Source organism: Haliaeetus albicilla, chromosome 6 (genome assembly GCF_947461875.1).
Source record: "Haliaeetus albicilla chromosome 6, bHalAlb1.1, whole genome shotgun sequence".
In the NCBI taxonomy this organism is placed as follows: Eukaryota; Metazoa; Chordata; class Aves; order Accipitriformes; family Accipitridae; genus Haliaeetus; species Haliaeetus albicilla.
In genome coordinates this window covers 1,218,294-1,240,329 of record NC_091488.1, presented here as the reverse complement: position 1 = coordinate 1,240,329, position 22,036 = coordinate 1,218,294, and the positions used below count along the sequence as shown (strand labels likewise).

General features: G+C 39.9%; 1 protein-coding gene across 4 annotated transcripts in view; it reads left to right on the top strand.

Moving 5' to 3' along the window:
* The window catches only part of SH3KBP1 (SH3 domain containing kinase binding protein 1), a 219,591-nt gene that overhangs the window by 24,862 nt on the left and 172,693 nt on the right, over positions 1-22,036 (top strand). The window contains exon 1 of one of the 4 annotated variants that reach the window (XM_069784797.1): positions 4,040-4,063. The exons of the other annotated variants lie outside the window; for them this stretch is intronic. Coding sequence (XP_069640898.1) covers positions 4,055-4,063 — 9 coding nt within the window. The 5' untranslated portion in view covers positions 4,040-4,054. Of the gene's footprint in view, positions 1-4,039; positions 4,064-22,036 lie in introns of those variants that run through there. 4 annotated transcript variants of the gene reach the window in all.

The following is a 22,036-nucleotide window of genomic DNA, read 5'->3' as shown; positions in this document are numbered from 1 at the left end:
ATTTTAAGAGGTGTTGGATTTAGTGTTCTAAATAAATGCGGCCTATGAATTTCTGTTATGAATATATCATAATCTAAGTATGAAAGTTTGCAAGTTCTTCCACTTAGTACCTAATTTTTAAGGCCTCTTCTTTCCCAAATGACTTCAAACTGTGACATCCTGTCACATAATTGAAATATAAATAGCTTTTTCTCAATAGAAAGTTCTAAACCAACAATAAATGGTTTGGATTTTGTGTTCTTGTAAAACATCCCTACCTGGTCTTTGCCCCCCTGCCCCCCTCCCCTTTTTTTTTTCTTTAAGATCAACATCCAGGGCTGTTTTCTAAAGAACTAAAAACCACATTAAATTCTTCCTCATCTTCAACTTGAACGCAAAGTGAATATGTTTTTCGTAGTTGAGCATTCCCTCTCTAAATTAGGTAATGTGGAGTGGAGGATACAAACTTTCTAAAAATACAGTTAGTGAACATCTTGAGTGAAACCCTTTATTTTTCTTCAGTTTTTCTTGTGTAAATCTCCTTGTATCCAGAGAGCTATATAAAATGTAACAGCAGTCCCAGGAGAAAGCTTGTTGAGCATAATCATTCTGTCCACTAAGATTATAAGTAATTGTAAACTTTCTCTTTCAGTTATGGAAAATTTTTTAACAAGGGCATGCAGAGTTGAGCTCACCAGCAATCAATTCATGCCCCATTGCTATTCTGTTGTGTCAGCAAGGTAACTGGGAGGCAGGCAAAAAATGATGCTACAGATAAGTGGTGGAGTTGAATGCAACTCCAAATTCCCATTGCTTATCAGAATTGGTTGTAAGAGTAGTTACTTAAGAAAGTTACTCGGGAGGTGAAAATCACTAATGAAATTCTTGAGGTGCTTTGCATTCTACCTTCAAGTGGAGGGAATAATTTCTTATGGAAAAGAGCTTTTCCTTCCTGTGATTTGATTTTCTTTTGAGTAAATTCATGATGACATTCCAAAGAAACTGTTGAGTTTTGCAAAAATTGAATGTTTGGGCTGAATCAAAACCACTGAATGAACACAGTAAAGAGGCCTGAGTGGTCTCTGTTAGCGTTTGTGCATAGATTCTGGAAGTGCAGTTTGAAGAGAAAAGAGTTTGGAGGAAAAGATGTACAAATCAGAAATGGAAAAATTAGAGAAATGGAATATACTGGAATGTTTATGAAAAGACATTAATATGAAGTGTTACTTAAGAAAATAATAAAAAAAAAATTTCGAGGGAATACTAGGTTGTGAATGTGGAAAAGACTTTTGGAGTTGCCTGTAGAAAAAATGGTTTTAAATTTCACGGAATAAATGCAAATTAGGAGACCATTGAAGAGGAGTTGTCTGAAGACAGATGTGAGAAAGAAAGAGGAAAGGGGAGGTAGTGATTATATGTATGCAGCACATGTGCAATTATTTTTTTCAGGGGACTTTCACTGTGAAGTTGTATCAGAGGTACTTCCTGTTCTTGAATCTGCAAAACAACTGCTCTGAATTTTTTATATTTTTATACATACAGACACGAAAAAACACAGATTCATACTGTTCTTATGCTCTGCAATTCAATATGCAAGGTGTAACAGAAAAGGTATTTGAAATTTCTTTTCTCTTTCTGTTTTCCCTGCCTCTTAGTCTGCAGCTAATGTCACTTGGAAGATTTTGTGGGAGAAGTTTGTCTAAAGATAAGAAAATTCTTTGGTCCCTCTTTAAGATCTAATTTACCTCTCTCAGCCTTTGTAGATATCTACTTTTGTTAGAGATACTGCTGCTGAATTTATCATAACAAATGTATGAAACGTGTATCTTGTTGTCGTCTTTTTCTGTTTTCTTTCAATTTTTCAGGTAGAGAAATAGAAGTATGAGTGGGGAATTACGTACTGTGTCTGGTTATCTGTTCTACTCCTCAGTTATGCAGTTGAAAAAGGGGATGTAGCAGGTGTGACTGCAGTGTTGTTCATTTGTGTGGTATAAAGTTGGTTTTTGATATGTTTCTAGCTTGAAAACTTCAACTTGAAATCTAAAATCCTTACTTTTATAACCAGAAAATAAAGTAAATGTGGATTATGTGTAGTATATTAGGGTTTTTTTTAAATGCCATTAGGAGACAGATGGGAAGCTTTTGATTTTTTTGTGGTCTTATTTTAACAAATTCCTTGTCTAACTATGCTCTGCAGTGTAAGACTGTTTGTAAGTGTGACAGCATCTGAGACAGTTAGATTTTGCTGATAGCAGAGGAAGATGTAGAAAGCAGGAAACTGTGGTGCAGAGCCATGCTTGCTGGTTTTAATTTGCAAAGCCAATTCTATGTGGGATTTGATTGTGTTATACTGGTAAACTGAATTTACTGCATGTGAGAACCTTAAGGCTTGTCTGTACTCCAGAGGACTTGCCAATATTGCTAGCAGAATTGGGGAGGTAATTTTTTTTTTAAATTAGCAAGAAGTGTAGTGGTATTTATTTTTGAAATTGTGGTGTCTAGCTTGGGTTTTAGAATCCATGAAACAGGACGGGGGCTTTGTGAAACTGTACTGCTGCCTCAGGTCAGAACAGCAACCTGGATTTCTTGTTATACAAGCAGAATACAATCTTTAACTGGTGCAAGTTAGTTGTGGGATGTTAGGGATGTTCATGCTGAATCATAGGTACATGGTGGAGATCCCCATCTGTTGCTTGTCATTTAATTTTCTTCTCTGTATGTTTTGGTTGTTTCTGATCTTCACAACCAGCCAGAGGTTGCAGGGGATTGTGAGTGAAACGCAGGGTGACTCCTTACTAAGACCCTTGTGCTTGTTACATGCCCCACACACCCCTGCCTGTCCCTGTCAAGAAAGCATAAATAAAGAAATTTACACTTTCCTAAAACCTTTCATGAGACTGGCCTGTGCATATGCAGGGGCCCTTTACAGCTGTAGTTTGGCTCCTGGGAGGGAAAAGACAATATTCCCCGTGTCCCAGAACACTTTGGTTCCTGCAATACTTTCCGCTTCCCCGGCCCTCCAGCTGCTGCTTGGTACCACTGCTGTTGCCCTTCCCTCCTGCTTTGCCACTGCGCTCTCCGATACTGCTGTGCCTGCCTTTGTTTCGGGCCTTGTAAGTTCATATTGCCTTCACTGCTCTCCTAAGTACTCTGAATACTATTAATTAAGTGACGTCTGGGCCAGCTTTGCCTGAGTAGGCACTTCTGAAAGTTACGGCATCTGCCGAGGCACTGAGGTTATATGCAGACTAGGGAAAGCAGCGTTATTTTTATCTGTACCTGAAAAGATAACTTGCTTTATGGGTCAGTGAATTATTACAGGGTTTTTTTACATACTTGGCAGGAATTTGCAATTCAATTACTGAGCTTTTTTGTTGGAAGTCTTACTAGAATACTGTCTACGTATTTGTTCTTAGGAAGTGTTTTAGATTGTGGCATCCTAACTGTTATGTCCTCTTGGGAATGAGAGCCAGGAGTACTAGTTTCTTATTCCAAGTTCTGGGTATGGCCATTAAACTTGTTATCCTTGTGGTGAAATACAAGAGAATATAACTGGTGAAAGAAACTTTCAGATAGGTTTCATCATGTGAAAATGTTGTCTCCTTGAGCTTTTGTTTCTGTCAACAGCAATTAAGGTTTTGTGAGGAGAAACATAGTGTTGCTGATGTCGTATTTGTTATTGCTGCTGTTACTACTCTTACAATGGTGAAAGCAAAACTAGTGAAACGAAGTCTTTCTCCCTCTCCCAACCCATGTCCCCCACAAAGACACAGATCCACCAGGATGGTCTTCTACCAGTCAATAGTCTCTGACTCCTCTAAGGGAACTCGGCACAGAGCAGCAGCAGCACTCTGGGCTGTCCTGGATGCCCGAGGCATGATTACAAATAAAGTCGCGCCTCAACCTGTTCATCTGGCTTCAGAGGAGGTGGGGGAGCTCCCGGTGAGGCGGCTGCCCTGGAAGCGACGTGAGGCTCCCTGGCAGTGACAGAGGCTCTTGCCCGTTCCGTGTCGCAGGGAACTGGCGGTACTCTCAGCTGGATGGGAAGGGTGCCATGCTCGTTGCGGTCGGCAGAATGGATCCCGTATGTTTGTCACGGGGACGAGTGCGGTGTTGGCTGTCCTGTGGTGATCAGATTGTTGGATGTGTTTTGGTGCCAGGTTTTGAGAGAGGGATTACTTTGGGGGGGGGGGTGGGTGGAACAGAGAGGAAAGAAGGGTTGCTGTTTGGGGCTGTCAGCTGTTGGGCGTTTTGTGGGAACCAGCGTGTGAACGTTTTATGAGCTATGCAAAAGTGAGAGGGTTTTGAATACAGGCAGCAGTCATGCAGTGGACGCATGGTAATGTGAAGCTTCAGTGTTAAGGTTTTTATTAGCTTTTAGTGACTAGTACTTTATATTGCAACAAGTTATTAGTGAAAAGTAACCTTCTGAAAAGGCAGTGGCTTAATTGTAATTATGTATTGATAGAGCTGGTGAAAATTTAGCAGTTTGAAAAGAAAACATATTGCTTTTCATTCTTTAATATGCATCATATTTGCTGGTGTTTAAAAAAACTTAAAAAGAAGTATTCTTATTTATGTACACATAATATTGGTTCACTGAGAGTTCAGTGTAGGTAGTACAAATTGATATACTTAGGAGACTCAATTATTTCCTCTTTTTGCTCAGGTTTGTCTTTTGCATTCTTAAGAAAATTTCAGTACAGTATTTCTATTTAAAATATGCTGTTGGTTAAATTGTAAATTAAAAAATTATAATTTTATGCTAAAAAGTAAGCTAAACACTACTTCCCCCCCCCCCCCCCCCCCCCCCCCTTCTTGACGCTCCAAGCCCTGAGGAGGAGGAGAACCTAATCAGAGATTGAAACAAAGACCAAATGTGCTATCTAAAAGTTATATTTTCAATTATATGACTTCTTTGGAACTGTAATTTCATAATTCTTTAAAGCAGCTTCAATTTCTTCAGAACTTATTTATATGTTATTAATTGGAACTGTGTGTTACACAGGGAAGTCAATGTCGTTTTGGCAATAGCCTCTTAAAGTAGTTCCCATAAGGATTTATAGAAATGGCAGGATTAGATGGTTGACAGCATTTCTCCAACCTAGTCCTAAAAGGTTGGGAGGCAAAGAGAAGGTGTCCTGACCTTATACTTTCTCTTCCCTGTTCTCGGTTTCTTTTTTTTTTTTTTTCTGGCCACTTTCCAAGCTCCGGATGTTTTTATTTTCTCTGTAGCTTGTTTATGTGTGGGTGGGTATGTTATAGTAATCCACGTGTTTTGCTCTGATTCATTTTTACACTTGTTCTGGCAATTGTTTTACTGTTGTAGCAGGCTGCTGTGAGAAACTCTTCTCTTTAGGTAAAATCTGTAGAGGTGCTTAGCAGCATTTGCATACAAATGTCTTGCAGAACATACTTCTACAGTTTTGAATTTACAGAGTACAGCTGTGTATCTGATTTTTCCCAACAGGACCAAAACCCTTGTTAGAATTCTTAAAACAGTAACAGAAAGCCCAAGGTCCTAGAAACTGAATTGCAGTTCAGTCCCACTGCTGCTTGAAGCCAACATGAGAGTACTTGTTGGTATTTCCACCTTTCTTGCAATTTAATTATATAGCCCTGAGATGGATTCCCTCAACTTTAGGAAACTTTGTCTGATTCTGATGCTTTTAATGTTTGTTTGCAAAAAAAGGGTATAAGAGCAAGAGTATTCTGGATGCCTGTGGTGTAACTACAGCATTTAATAATCATAATTGTGAAGGGTTGTGCTTGTATTCAAGCTTAGTCTGCCAAATATTCCATTTACTCTATTAGAATGATACAACCTGTATCTGGACTACATCTGATTGTCTTTCAGTTTGTATTACTTAAATATTAAGTAACATTAACAGTAAGAAAACATGAAGATGCCAGCAAGCAGGGCATGTGGGAAAAAGAAAGCTGTTGGGGATTGTAAGACTAGCTGTTCTAACTGCTGCTGTCATGACTTAATGATACTGTTTGCTTCTGAATATTCCTGTCCTGATCAAACACTGTACTTTATTAACAGTAAGTACATGTGTGTATGTGGGGGGGGTTGTTTAGTGGTGATGATTTTTTTATTTGTTTGGCTTTCCTTTGTTGTTCTGGGGTTTTACTTCTATCTACAGAAGTGCTGTTTTTTTCTGAAGTATCATGTGTAGACCTTCTAACAGCTTTCATGCTTTTATAAAGTGCATATCAACTGGTATGGCAAACTATTTGCATTATTTGCTATTGGAAGTAGTATTTGACTAATTAGATATCTGTATTCAGTGTCTGTAAGTGCTGCAATTCCCTTCTAGAATCTTTTGGGAACTGTTTGGGAAGCTCTGTATTTGGAGACAAAGTCCTTGAAGGGTCCCCCATTTCCTGCCGTCACCTAATTATTTACTCTACTGGAATTTCACTGGCACTGTTAGTAAAATTATAATATGACAGAGTATATTAGAGCAGTTTAGGTTTATGATCAGCACATGTTGTTCTCTTCAGAGTTGGAAAGAGACAAGTATATGTGAATCTCTTAATCCTCATTTCTTGGCTCTGTTACAGCCATATGAAATATATTATTGTTTATATATAGACACTGTAGTCATTCAGTTACCCTTGGAAAAGACAAAGGTGCAAGTAAACTACCATCATGTAATAGGATGAGTTATTTACTCACTCTGACTTCAGACTCCTTCGGTGATGGATACTTAGCGCTGATGGTTGTGATGGCAGGTGGTGAGGGATGGAAGGGAAGAAACAAGTAGAGCATACATTTTTAAAAGTAACATTGGTACCTCCCACCCGGGGAGAAGGAACAAGGCAAACCTGTCATCTTTACAGAAGGTGCTTTTATTAACATCCCCCCCCCGCCCCGAATATTGAGAGAAATAAATGCATCACAAGTCATTCAAGACTGTGCAAGGTGTTGAATGTATGTATCTGCTGCTTCAGAAAACCTTATTTTCTCCATTTCCCACTGCATGAGGACTCACTGCACCCTTTGAAAGATTGAGTACTCGTTCTTCCAGAGAACTTGCACCTTCCCAGAGGCTATAGGCCAGTATTATCAAAAACCCTGATTAAAAACACCCTTCCAACAGAAACCATCTCTCAAACAGAAACTTCTTTCATAACTTTCGTGATTGTTTATGGTTACAAGTTCTTGCCATTACTTCGGCTGGTTCATGATAACCAGCTTAGCTAAGCTGTGGTTTCTCTTTAGACATGGTTAGGTGAGTTTAGGCAGTCTGATCTATCTGTCGGTATTTACTTTTTGATTGATAGCACAAAGTAAATGAAACTCCTTTTTATCCTTTTGGTTGAAAATTATTCTCTTCCTGCTTGGAGCCAAGAGCATCGTGTCATCCAGCTCTCCCTTTGCCACCTGTGTTTATCAGCTTTTTGGTTGCTTGAAGGCTTTTTTTGGTTTTTGTTCCCTCACCCCTAAGTTTCCTTATCATGCTGCCCCCAGGACCCTGCCAGCATGGGAGCAGACTGCCCATCTTACTGCATGTTGCTGTGGTGTTGTCTGCATTATGTGGCCATGGCACTTTAAAGACATGGTTCATACACTGTTGTCAGCCATTGCTGAGTCACTGACCCAATGAACACCTAGTAACTATAGACAGAAGAAAGTAAGATGCAAATCTTGGTGTTTTCTTTATCTTTCCCCAGTGTCCTATGTTTCAGTTTTATTGCACTATCAAGCAGAAAGACAAACTGTAACCTGTGACTCCTTTAAAAGTCCTTCTAAGATGACCTGAGTTATTCTCCTTCCTGGGCTGAATTAGAGAAATATAGATGGAAAAATGCCTGTAGTTCAGAACTACCACATTAACTATTGTCAGTAAAAAATATCTAAAATTCACCCACCAAAAAGCTGCATACATGTCTCAGTGCAGCTTTCAGCAAATTTTTTGATGGTTCATTTTTGTTTTAGAGGAGCCTACTTCTAAAATTTAGTTGAATATATTCTATACAATTTGTTTCATGGAAAAAATACTTATAAGTGGAACTCCCAGAAATGTGCTGCTGCGCATGTACAAAAGGGCATAAGCTCAGTTGTTTTCCTATGTTCTCACACAGCTTCTTCATTTTGTGACATTCAGGCAATTCATAATGCTCTGTGATGTACTTTTATCTGTTTACCTTTCTTTGACTGCGGGATTTGTACTTTCAAACTGAAAGCACCTGAAGGCCTGTGGTTGTGAATTTGAGTTGATCAGTTCTCTGGAACAGGTTGTCACAAATAATGACGGTTAACTCAAAACCAAAACCTGTTTTGTTACTGATGTTCTGTAAACGTACAGAATGCTAAAGCTAAACTAAAGTCCTGGTAGGAGTTAGAATTTGTGATAGCTTGCTGTGAGATATCACCAGTATTTCTCCCTGCAGAAGGAAAGATCATATGTGCTTTGAAACCTCCTTAACTGAACAGCTGAGGGCAAATCCTTTAAAAACTATTCTACAGAAATAAATTCCCTATACAAGGAGTTCACTGAAGTTGATGGAATGACTAGGAGGATACAACTGCTTACGTGCACCAGTTCTTGAAGGACTGTGTACTGCATTTCATAATCCTTAATTGCTCTGCGGTTCTGTGTAGAAAACTTCCCAATTTCTGTATTGTCAGCCCACATGTTTTTAGTGGGTCATTTGAACTTCTGCAACCTTTCAGACAATGTGAAAATTTTTTAGAGAATCTAGGCAAACTGTCTGGTGGACAGCAGAGGAAAACTGTGAGTAAGTGGAGGGAGAGGAATGCCTCATTAAACTGTAAAATAAAAGCTCTTTTTTTAATATATTCCCTTTCAAAATGTTTTCAGCAATACATACATGTGCATGTAGTAGACATGCATAATGTATGTGTGTGGTATGCAGAAATAGATACCAGGTCTAAAACCAAAACATACAAGTTAAGGTATCAGAAATTATTTTTAAAGGGAGTTTTATTTTACAAAATAGAGAGAAAGAAAGGAAATGTTTTCTCTGGCCTCATTCATTAATTCAACCTTTTTTCCTCCACTAAGCAATTGTATAATGCTCATCTTTTATACCTGAAACAGTTTTTACAAGGAAATAGAATGTGTGTAGTCCACCCTTCTGAACCTTGGTGACACCTGCAGTGATGGTCTGTAATGCTGACCCCATTCCTTTGTGCTGGGAGTTTTACCTTTTCATTGTTTCCTTAGTGACTATTTAGATATTTAGAAAAGGGTGATTTTTGTTTGGTCTCTTTAAAATGAGTATACTCCCCAGTAGTTAGGTTTTTTTTAAGGTTCATGTGTTTCCATTAGAAGCTGCCCTTCTCTTCCCACTCCCCACCCAGCAGCTTCTCTGTGGGTTTTATTTTCTCATGAAGCTGAAACTGGGCATACAAGTTACAGGGTTGAAGAACTCCTTCAGGGCTTCCTTGCTCATGCCTGGAGTTACTTACTTGTAGTGTGTTGGTAACCTGCCCCTCCAGTCTCCGTACCATGCCCTTCTGCTGCCAGATTGCAGCTCTGTGACACCGAGCACTGTAAAGAATGAGAGAAGATATTTATTAGAGCTGTGTTAGAGAGTGGTTTTTATTTGAAGACTGGTTATATTAGCGGAGGCTTTTTCGGTCATGCCTTTGAGCCTGTCTGTACTAAAATGAGCTACTCCACTCCTACCATTGAGGAGTGTATGTGGAGGGACAGACAGGGAGGTGGGATTTGAGTTTTAACAACCAACACCACCAGTATTTGCTAATGAGTGCTAACAGATGTATTTGTTTCCTACTGATGTTTTCATATGTTCATAAAGCGAAAACAAGATTTACAGGGAGAGGCTAAATTACTATCTTGTACTGGATTGCGTTGTTGGAAAAATTGACTAGGCTCCCAGACTCGGTATCCCTTCATCAGATCTGGCAACAAACAACAAAATTAAAGATAAATACTGGCTACAGGCAGTTGTTTTTAGTTAGGGCCAATTAATATTAGCTGGTTAGACTGCTTGAGAGAAAAGGGAAGTTTGCATCATTGGAGCATGATACATCGTAGCAGGAGGAGGCCTGAACTTGAAACAGCATTATTACTATTGTACTGCCATTATACTGATACCATCATTTTATTGAACTTCACCTCAAAGTAGTAAGTTTCTGCATTCCTTCTACTCCCAGAGCAATGCACATAAACAGGGGTTGTGAAAAGGTGTCACAAGTAATGATTCAGAGAAAGGATAGAGTGATTAATTACAAGTGCTTTTCTAGGTGTGCAAAAAAAATATACATCAATGTAGTAGTAATTGTCCAGTAAAGGTCATTTGGTGCCACCAACAGAGCTCCTTGATTTTTGTGATGTTAACAGTGGCCACTTAAATATTTCTTTTTTTGTTCTGAATGTGTGCACCTTTCAATGGTGTAAATACCATGGTGTAAATATTATCTGCTGCAAAAATACATAGCGTAAGATAATACAAAACCAAATTGTTCTTTGTGAACATCATGGATGAGCAGCCTCACTTGTGATAGGAACTTGCATCTCTTTTGCTCTGTCTGTACCATTGTTCTTTCATGGTTTTGTATAATGTATTACCAGAGAGCTTCTGCTGTGAAGCAGCTATACAGTGAAGCCTTGCTTCAGAGCCATCTAGTAAAACCCCGTACAGCAAGGAAACAGGCTGTACCAGTAAAAGCTCAATCAGTTAAACCAGTTTAGCTAGTTTAATTAAAGTTAGTGGTAGGGGCTTCTGCCTGCTCAGTTGCAAATCACACCTGCCAGTTTTCCTGCTCCAGCTATGCTGGCAGAAGTCTGCAAGTAGGTACCATTTTAGGGAATTCCACTCTGGTTGTTTCTAACATATATAGCACATCATTGCAATGTAGTCTGTTCCTTTTTTCCCCTTCCCCTTTTGTATCTTTTTTTCCCCTTCTTTCTAAGGAATTTACAGCTGTGCCTCTTAGTTAAATGTAGGTGCTCTTGGATATAGTTATTAGCCACCTGCCTCTCTACCTGATACATTTGCTGCACTCTTGGAAGAGAGAAGTTTAAGGTTTGAATTCTGTGAGTGGAAGAAACAGAGGGTAGTTAGTATCCAGATTTTATTCTCAAGTGAAAGGGCTAGCATAATGGCAGATGTGTAAGTTGTGTAAGATACTAGGACAGTATTTAAGATCCAAATAACTACTGCTTTGTCATGAAACACTAGCATTAACTCTATTTTTGTATTCAACTGTTAGCAGATGAGACAACTAGAAAGGAGTGATTGAACAGTTTCTTTAATGTTTTTTAAGTGCAAGGAATACCTCCAGGGCATCTGGAAGAGCTTCTTTAAGATGAACCCATAGTAAGCTAACTCCACTATACAGACCATCACAGGAAATGTAGCTAGGGCACCAAATTACATTGTTTTAAACATTCATGAAGCACTTCCGTGCACTGCAGAAACCATAGCTATTCTAGCACAAAACTGAAGTTGTGTTCAGTGGTGTGTTGCCTTGCAGCTCCTCTCTGCTGAGTGCACTTATGTGCAGAGAGAAAAGCTGTGCAGCTTGTACTGTGTTAGATTGCTTTCATGCAAGTAGCAAGAGTGGTGTGACTAAGCAAAGTTTGAGGAAGCACAAGTTTGATCAGGAAAGAAACAGAACAAACAGGAAAAGACATGGCAGAAATGAGCACAGGACAAATCACGTAAATTCAGACATCTCTGACAGTGTTGGAAAAAGCAGTGCTCTAATATCTGCTAACTATGTGGTGGATTACATGGGAGCTTCTCTAGAACCTTGTTCACACCCTGCTCCCAGCCTGTACCATTTCCTTCTTTTTGCTGTTTCCAGCTTAACCTGTTGGAAACTGTTCTCAGAGGTTGTTCAGCATAACGTCTACACCTGAGTTTAGGAAACGTAACTTCTCAGGTATCAATTCTGCCAAACTGCCTTGTGTTAAAGGTTAGTGTGGGCAGATTATGGTTCTTGCCAGAAACTCTGTAATAACATAGTCCCCCACAAGAAGGTTGGATGCTCTTATATGTATAATATATGGTCACTTTTTTTTATTGTAGCTGACAGGATGCATATATGTTCTAAAGAATACATTTTAATCTGAAAGGTGGCATTTTAGTTAATCATGGCTGTCTAAGAATGAGTGTTGGAATTGCTTGAATAGTTATGTCTTACATGGCTTCATTTCTTCTCCTTGCCCTCACATGGATACTTGGTCTGTGTCATGATTGATTGCAAAAGTAAAGATAACTTTATTTGTGGTGTTTTGTTTCTGGGAGACCTGTTTTATTCTGTCAAAATGTCATTCAGTAACTCTAGCTCATATTTGCTTCCACAGTACAAAGCATTCTCCCCTCTCTCCATCATTGCTGCAACCCAGCCTGATATCTGAAAAACAAGTGTTATTTCCATTCATACATCATAAAGGTAGAGTAGACAGATCTGATGTAGTACCTAACCCAGGAGAAGATCTCGGAGCAGATTAATTCCAGACAGAAAATTTATTTTCTCAGAAGGAACCTTGGGGGAGGCTCCTGGGGACTATCAGAAAGCTAAAGTTGTTCCTGCTTTCAAGAAGGAAAAGCAGGAGAATTTGGGGAACTCAAGCCTCACGTTGACCTCCTGGAAGCCATTTCCAAACATATGAAGGACAAGCAGCTGGTTGGGAGTAGTCAGCATGGATTTATGAAGGGGCAGTCATGTCTGACCAGTCTGTTAGCCTTCTGCAATGAGATGGCTGACTTGGTGGAGGAGGGGAGGGCAGTGGACGCTGTTTATGTTGACTTCAGCAAAGCTTTTGATGCTGTCTGCCATGTCATCCTCACTGACAAACTGATGAAGGTAAATGGACAATGAGGTGGATTGAGAAGTGGCTGAAGCGCCAGGCTCAAAGGGTTGTGATTGGCAGCATGAAGTCCAGCTGAAGGCTGGTTGCTGGCAATGTGCCGCAGGGGCGAATGATGGGGCTGATGCTGCTCGGCCTCCTTACTAACGACCTGGATGACAGGGCAGAGTGGACGCTCAGCAGGTTGGCAGGTGATGCAAAAGTGGAAGAGTATTTGACACGCTAGAGGGTCGTGCTGCCATTCAGAGAGGCCTCAGCAGAAGGCCTTCTCTGGAGAAGTGGGCTGACAGGATCTTCATGAACACAGAGAAATGCCAAGTCCTGCACCTGGAGAGGAATAACCCCTGGTTGAGTGGCTGACAAGCAGCTTTGGCGAGAAGGACCCCAGGGATCCTGGTGGACACCAAGTAGACCCTGAGGCAGCTACGTGTGCTTGCGGCAAAGGCAGCTCCTAGCTTGGCGGGCTGTGTTAGGCGGAGGGTTGGCAGGAGGCAGGTGGAGAGAGGTGATCCTTCTCCTCTTCTCCTTTCTGGTGAGGCGCATGTGGAGCGCTGTGTCCGGTTCTGGGTTCTCCCATACGAGTGAGAGATGGAGATACTGGAGCAAGTCCAGTGAAGGGCCATGAAGACGGCTGAGGGATTGGGGTATGTGACACCTGAGGAGAGTCTGAGCGAGATGGGACTGTTTAGGCTGGAGAAGAGAAGGCTCGGGGTGGTGTTATCAATGTGTCTGAATACGTGCTGTGGTGGAGTAAAGAAAGCAGAGCCAGGCTCCTCTTGGCAGTAGACAGTGCAAGGAGGAGAGGCAACAGGCGCAAACTGAAATCCAGGAAAATCCATTTAAACATAAGAAAAAATGTTTTATTGTGAAGTTGGTCAAATACTGGAACAGGTTGTCCAGAGTTGTTGTGGAGCCTTCATCCTTGGATGTCATTAAAAGCCAGCTGGACACAGCCTTGAGCATCCTGCTCTCACTGAGCCTGCTCGAGCCAGGGGGTTAAACTGGGCGATCTCCAGACGTGCCTTCCTGCCTCAGCCATTCCGCATGTCTGTAAAAACGATTAGTTTGGTCACAGTACTGTGGCTCCATAGTGATCACTCAACTATGGAGTAGTAAACAGGAGTGTTATTTGAAGTATGGAGGATAAGACTCTGGGCCCACCTAGAGGCTGTATCTTGTGAACAAGTGATTGCTTTTCTGTATACTCAAGTGAAGTGTTGGTTTTAGTTTCCACTTCTAATTATAACTACATATTTTTTCTTTCAGTGAGCAGCATTTTTCACACTCCAATTAAAAATATGATGCCTTTCCCACTGCTTACACACACATGCACTTATGCCAAGAATAGAGAAGGAAGTTTTAGCAACATTACGAAATTGTGATTCTTGAAGCACTTGAATAGGCTGAGTGAACTCAGTGCCTTTAGTTGATTTTTTTTTTTAAATCCTAGCTTTCTGTGGGCCATGCTTTTATGTGTATCCCTTTCCTTTCCTCCTTCTGTATATCCCACAACTTCTGAAGTGCCCTTTAACTGTGAAGATGTGAGTTGTTAACTTATTACAAGTCATAAATAACCCTGCGTGAAAGTAGGCAGCTATGGAGAGAAGAGTATCCACATTCTGTGAAAGACAGCAACATGAATTCATGGCTTGTCTGATGTAAAAGAATCAAGGGAGGAGAGTGCTTGGAGGGAACTGCTGGAAAAACTTGCGTAGAAGAAAGTACAAATATCAGAATAATAATCAACCACAAGAGACAGCGATGTTATTCTGAGTAGCTTCAAATTACTCAGGGGAAAAAAAAGTGTCTGCTTAACATGGGGGTGTGTGTGTACATGTATGGATTTATTTATGAATGAGAGAGCAAGAACATGAGATGAGTTTGGAAAACACCTCTTAGTTCCTGGTTCCAGTCCCCTTACTCTTGCAGGCCCTGTATTTCACATTTATGAAGCTTCATTGTGTTGTTGCTGTGCCCAGCAAATGCTGCTTGAGAATCTCTTTGCTCTCGTGGTTAGAAACATTCCTTTACGCTTTATCCTAAATTTATTAATGGCTAGTTTTTATCACTTGCTGTTGTGCAAGCACTCTCCTTGTGGGTTAAGGTGGCTTTTTGTTTTTTTCCTCATGGTGTTTTGTCCCGTTTGCTCTTTGTTCTTAAGTAGCCATTAAAGGTCTTCTCTTTGCTTGAGATGCTGATGTAAGGTAGGCTCTCGTTCTCTTGAAAATACTAGCAGCATGTCTCTGTTTTATTTACAGCACAACTTCACATGCTGGACAGACATGACATAATAAAGAATAATACATAGTATTTCAGATTAAGCCTCAGCATTGCCTTGTATATTGACTTTGACTCATCTGTTATCCATTTAATAATTTCTTCTCATTTTCAGTAACCTGTAAATCAGTCCATAGACCTGTGTTTATCAAATGGACTCAAAACTATGTGAGAAGTAAAATCTGCATGTTGTTTTGAAAAACAGTAATATCTTTCTCTAGCTAGTCTGAATTGCTATAACTTTCTCTGAAACTTATTATAAGATTATTTTTTTTTAGACCTGTTCATTAATGATTATTTTGGATTTGTTCATGCCATCAAGATTGCTCTAGTCTCATTAGATACTAGACATATAATTTGGTCTTTTCTCCAGAATTGCTCTCTACTGGCTTGATGGTGTGCCTGTGTATGTTAATTTGTGGACTTCGTCAACCAGTGAACCACCTGCATGCTGTCTGCTAAGCAGGATGCAGGCTGGGATGAGTTTTGTTGAAGAAGTCATACACTGAAGTGAGCACTGGGTTTTTTGGTTACCTGAAATAGCCACCATTTCACAGTTCCCACAGAGCCGTGTTTTACAACCCTCTTTCTTTTACTGCTAATTGTAACCTTCTCTTATGAGTTCTTACTGTCAGAGAATTCCCAAACTGTAACGAGAGGAAAGGAGGATTTAATAATTTAGAGAAAAATGATTGAGTGAAAGGGAAGAGAAAAACGATTGTGGAAGACAAAAGTTGTGATGTGTATGGGCCTTTATATGCCTTTGTGGAATGATTAAATAATTTGGCTGCCAAATGAATCACACTCCTCTTTTGTCATTCATGGAGGGCTCTGCTAAGATAGAGCCTTTGTATGAACAAGATCTTTTCAGAGCGTTTGAGCAGCCTGTTCTGTCTTGAAGTAAGATTTATTTTCAGCAGCCATATTCTAAATGTGTTGTACCTGTGTGAGGGAGGGACAGAAAGCAAACAACACTGCAGTAGAATTTTGTCCCTGGGTTCAATGACACTTGGTAGAGGCCAGGCCAAGATAGACAATTATCTAGGTTACATTTGGGAATGGAATATTTGCCTCTTGGATTTGTAAACCTAGGACAAACTTGTGAGAAACTGGTATTAGGTTGGTATTAGATTTAAGTCAGGAAAATAGAGGAACAGTGAAATGATGGTAGATAATTTGCAGGAGAATACTGTAGTGACTGGGGCATGCTTGCTGTTCTGAAGAGTTAAAACTGATGACCACTGTTAAAATAGGTAGAAATTAAAAAAATAAAACGATGAAAAAGAACAGCATGCAGTGTTAAGATTTCTGTTGAATTACTAACAAGGGCTGAATTTGAGAAGGGTGATTGAAAGGGAGTGCGGCTGTGGATTGGGGTTAAAAGGCTTGGATAGGGCACCATAGCCCAGGGTAATATGCTGTAAAGTACAAGTGCTGTAAAAAAAAACAAAACTGAAAAAAAACCCCAACCCAGTAAGATGAAAGTGGACCGGAGGAAATGCAGAGTAATGTGCAAACCCAATGTAACCTCTGCTGTGCTTCCTTTTGTCGTCTTCTGGGTTTTTTTGGGGGTGGTTTTTCTTGCATCTTCTTCCTCGATTATCACCCCTGTTATAAGCATGCCCCTGTGGCTTTCTCTGCAGACCATAAACAGTGTCTGGAAACTACCTCTACTCCACCTGTTTCACAGAGGTTTAGTAGTAAGACAGAGTGGCAAGGCGAATGGGAGTTGAGGGGATGTGTAGGAAGTTAAGACCTGGAGCACTGAGGTTAAGCAGAACGGCTCTTGGGAGCCACCCAGTAGGGCTCTCTGTCTGTTTGTACAGAGGATACCAAGGTTTAGTACAAGCAGTGAAGAGATCCTGGATTAAAAAATTATATTCTGTGACAATGTCTACTGGCAAACAGACAGCTGTCTTTGTACAATTTTTGTCCTGTAGTGCTTTTAAATGTGCCATGGTGACTTTATATTGATTTCCCCCAATTAGCCACCTTTAAAACTGCAGTCAATGGTGTAATCAAAATCAGTTCCTCTGATTTTGTTTTGGCTTTGGGGGTTTCACTTCTGACAGATACTCAGGCTTCTCACAACAGTTACTTTGCATAGCTTTGTTTTATGGAATCTTTTATTATTGGTCATTTGTAGTATTAGCTTCATGAATTTGATCCAAAGCTCATGTAGTCTATGACAGCTCCCTTTGGATTGCACTGCCTATTGCCAATAATAAAATGCATCTTCTCTGAGTTATGCTTTTGCTTGAACAGTTTAATGTATGGCTCTGTACATGTGTGTGTCTATTATCTATCTCTAGACCATACTCTGAGTTTTCTTGTAGTCTCTGAGTGGGAGCAGAAAACACTGCAAACTTTATGGACCAATGTTGTAACTTAAAATGACATATCTATGGGGTTTATTTATTGTCTCTTTCTTTCTTGAAACCTTACTCTTTTAAATTATATTAATAAGAATTAGTTCTAATTGTCTAAGGACAAAACTTTTAAAGTTGAATCAGTAAAATCTGTTTTGTTGTGTTAAGGTGGGGTAGCAGAAGGTAGCCCTTGCATCTATTACCTTTGCAGAGACTGAGCGTCATTCTGAATTCTCTTTCCCTCTCTGTGGCAAGAGTGGTATTTAGGTCATCTTCCTTGGTTGCCTCTAAAGATCAGAGTTAGTTATGACTACTGTTTTGGATAGGCATCTCTGCAAACGGTACCTTTGGAACCTACTGGAAACATTTTGTGTTCAAGCTGATGAATCTCTGTGCTAGAGCAATTCAGCATCTCTTCATTCCACAGTTAATTATAAATACTTCAGGCCTTAGGGCTGCAAGTACTCTGCATGTTAGGAACTGAACACCTGCATTAATCTAACCTTTTTTCTCCTGAATACCTGGTTAATATCTAATTAATGATCACATTATTTAAAATTGTTCATGCATTTATGTAACATTGCCTCTAAAATGTTTAGTGATACCTCTAATATTTGCTTATAGTAAAATAGATCTGAACGTTCAAGAAGGACATTCACTCTGAACTTTTGCTGGCTGTTTAATGGCTGCTGTAGTGGCTTCTCTGACACCAGCATTTAACTAGTCTGGTTAATGCTGTTTGGTAACACTTTGAGCAGAAAAGATGCTAAATAAAGCTTAATGTTCTGCAGTACAACACTACCAGTGCAGATGGCAAACAGCAGTTTCATTCTTTGTGAACTTGGACCGCTTGCACAGTGTTTGCATAAATTCAAGCATGATCTGATGCAAGGAGAAATAACATCTAGTTGTCTGTTTTCAAAGTAGCATGCCAAAAGCAAAGGCAGTTAATGACAATATGTTTCTGATTTGAGTTTCAGAATTTTTTTTTTCTTTTTGGTACTACACGAATCATTCAAACAACTATGAATATAGTGTCCCTAAAATGGTCACGTAAGTAGTGCGATCAGAGGATCTACTCTGTTAGCTTTATGGAGCTTGCAGATGAACTAGAGCTTTTGGTAAAGAAGACAACACTACTTAATATGGAAATTATTTTACCCTTTAAAGTGGAATTGCAACAATTGGAATGACCCAACAGCTAGGCAGAGACTGCCCTACTGAATTCTGCTGCAATTAAAAAGAAGAGATACTGTCATCATTTTGCTGCCTTCTTGCAAACCTTGTAACAATAACTGTGGAAGAAAATGTGACTGCCCTGTTTTTCTTCAGAAGATGCTGACAAAAGCAACAAGGGTGAGGTAAAGACTGCAGCAGTTTATTGCAGAAGCTATTTCTACATCAGTTTTGTAGCCATTCTGCTGAAATGGGAAGAGTAACTATTGCTGTAGTTTACTGTTACAAATAACCTAACCCGGAGGACTTCTACAGCTCAAAGAATGCAGCATAATGCAATGAAAGCTGGTAACTCTTGGGGTGGTAAGATTCATCATATAGTGCGACAATGATCATCTTGGATGAGCATCTTATTTTCTGCAGGAATTCTTAGAAACTACCTTTTATCATGAGCAAAGCTCTTTTCTGTACTCCTTCATTTCTTGTAAGGAAAAAAGAAGTTTCTGCCTACTCAGATGAGATGACCAGCTGACTCACAAGAGCATGAAACTTTACTTTACTATGTTTATTCAAATATGATAGCCTGTCATATCAAACACATTTTCTCCACAGTGTATTTCTATTTTAAAAGATCTTTAGTTATCAATTTTTTTAATGACAGAGTTCATGAAGAAAATTATCTACTTGCATTTTAAAAACAGAATAAATCTGGAATAGATGAATTGACATCGCTAAAGCCTGAGGCATAAGTTTAATTAGTTACTGGCATAGCTTCCGCTACAGCTATTATGCAGTACATACCTCAGGGAACGTTTGTCTCAATGGATTTATAATGTCTTACGCTGCATGGATTTATCTTACCAATGTTAAAACAAATGAAAGGAAGTGTTAGGGAAACTTTTTTCATTAATTCCTGAAATGATGTTAGAATTTTTAAGCATGTAACTGTGGCTCATCATCTCCATACTTTTTTCTTTTTGCACTTTTTGGAAAGGGCTTTTGAATCTTTGCAGAGACATTAGGGATTTATTACACTTCTTGAAGAAAATCCTTCTCAGGTACCAGAGCAGTTGTTTGTTTTCAGAGGAAGTATCTGTATCTGTATTAGCAGGAACATAGCATGGGTAGAAAGAAGGAATCTGGTTTTGTGTTGGTTTTATCAGAGTGAACCTGAGTTTTTTAGTTACTCTGAAAAAAGTTAGTTTTTATGAAGTTTGTCCCCACTGTGGAATGGCAGCAGTTACCCTTGCACTTTCTTGGGTTCGAATGTGTTTCAGTCTTCAGAGGATGACTGGGAATTTGCTCCAAAAGTAGGCGTAGCGACCTCATTCGCAGTTCCATTCCTGAGCACCCTGCTAGGCGCAGGCCGTGGAGTGAGTCTGGCTGCCTGGGAGCCTGTCGAAGCCCTTCACAGGGCTCCTTCTTGTGTGGAGCTGCAGGTCATGTTCTGCATCTGCACCCTGATGAAAATGGCCACTAGCGAGACTGGAGGAATGGGTTCTGTAATGGGTACTACTTCATCAGGACAAGGAAGCAGTCGCTGGCATTCAGTCTTCCCAAAAGATTACATTTCCAGCCCCAAAATACAAGCTTAATATTATAAAGAAAGTTTTCTGTGCTTGTGCACAATGTTACGGTCCTAAAACTGGAAGCTGTAGTTTCAGGTCATGCCTGTGATGCCAAATTGAACATATGAGAAACCAGGTATAAATTTTCCTATCCCTGGGACAAAGGAGAAGATGAGATAATTTTGGAGAAGCCCGTGGATCCTACTGCACTAGTTAGAAGGGGTCAATGAACTAAAGTATCCTCCCCCTTCTGATTTGGTAGAACATGGAAAACTAGTAATAGTTAGCATGCAGTATTGCGGATTTACTTTTCCTTGTTTTGAAACTCCTTAAAGCCAGCTGTGAAGAAAACATCTTGAAATGCATAGTTTTGGAGACTTTGTGTTACTTCCATGGTTTTTGGATTTGCCCTTGATTAACTAAGAAACGTCATGAACCCTGGAAGCCGCCTGTTTGTCTGCTTCTTCCTTCTTTTGAACTGTTTGGGCTGCACAGAAGTGGCAAACATCTGCAAGTCCCCAGCTACTCATAAACCTTCCTTTCACAGGGTGTGCCACAGACTGTGACAAAATCTAGGCATAAGGTGTGTTATTAACTACACTTAGGTAGACGTAGCCTTTCAGGGTCTTGGACACCTCAAACAATTTTGGCACAATTTCTCCCCCAATCTGGCTGCTTTAATCTATATTCAAGGAGCTCAGACAGTTGTTAATTTGTCTGCCACTTTTTTTGACCCCCGAGTAGCAGCTGAAGGAGTCAGAGTTGTACGTTTCTTGTTTTTAAAATGCCTATTCTCTTGCTCATGTTGAAGCTGAAGCTACTCTTTAGAGATTGGGGAGGAGACACAGATGAGTCATTCTCCTCCCTCCCTCTGCAGCGCTGCAGAAAGTTACTTGTGGCTGATGGCTGAGCTCCTGAGGCTAAGGGGGAGCAATGGGAGGCAGCTGGAGAGGCTGGCTTTTAGAACTGATCGGAGTACTTAAGTTTGCCGTCAGTGAAAACGATTTAGGAAAAATTATATTTTTAATACATCTGCTGTTAAAAGCCACATTTTTAGAGCACTGAAGGGCTAGGAAATAATGGTTTGAGTTTGGGGATTAAGAACTAAGGAAGATAGGATCTCTCTTTTGTCTATGAAATTGTTAGAGAAGTGTTTCCAGGCCTGGAAAACTACTATTTGATATCATGGCTGCAATCCTGAGGCTCTAGATAGGAGCAAGCCTGTATTTCATCAAGCCGTGTGAATGTGCACGATCACATCACTCAATGAAAGGTTGATTGTTTTAAAATAATTGTCAACAGCCCTGTGACCTCATCCTTTGGTGTGAAAGAAGCCAAGAGGTTTTTTTTTTATTATTATTCACTGTCTTTCTCTAAATGCAAATCAGACAAATTACAAATATTTCAACATATAGGTGAATAAAGAGATGCTGAAAATTCAGGCAAATGAAGAACACATGGAAGATGAAAGTAGAAATAAATGTGGTCTTGTGGTCTTGCCTGTTGGCTGGCTTTGAATGCCAGTTCCGTCTAATGTCTGGCATGGAGGAAGCAAGAGAGAAGAGGAAAGAGAAAGGTATTCTGTAGAAGTCTCGAGAAAGCCTCAAAGAATCTGACATCTATAGCTATTATACAACCGTACTTGTGACAGCTGGTCTTTGGGGTAGAATTTAGTGTAAGAAGTGCCTTTGCCTGGTTTTATTACTGCTGTAGACTAACTACTTCACATACTAAAAGTAAACATAACAATTTAAGCTGTACGAACATCTTTGTAAAATGGTCACATGTGCCATGTATGGTTGGTATGAATGACTCTCCTTGGCTAGCCTTTTGTAACCACTGTAAT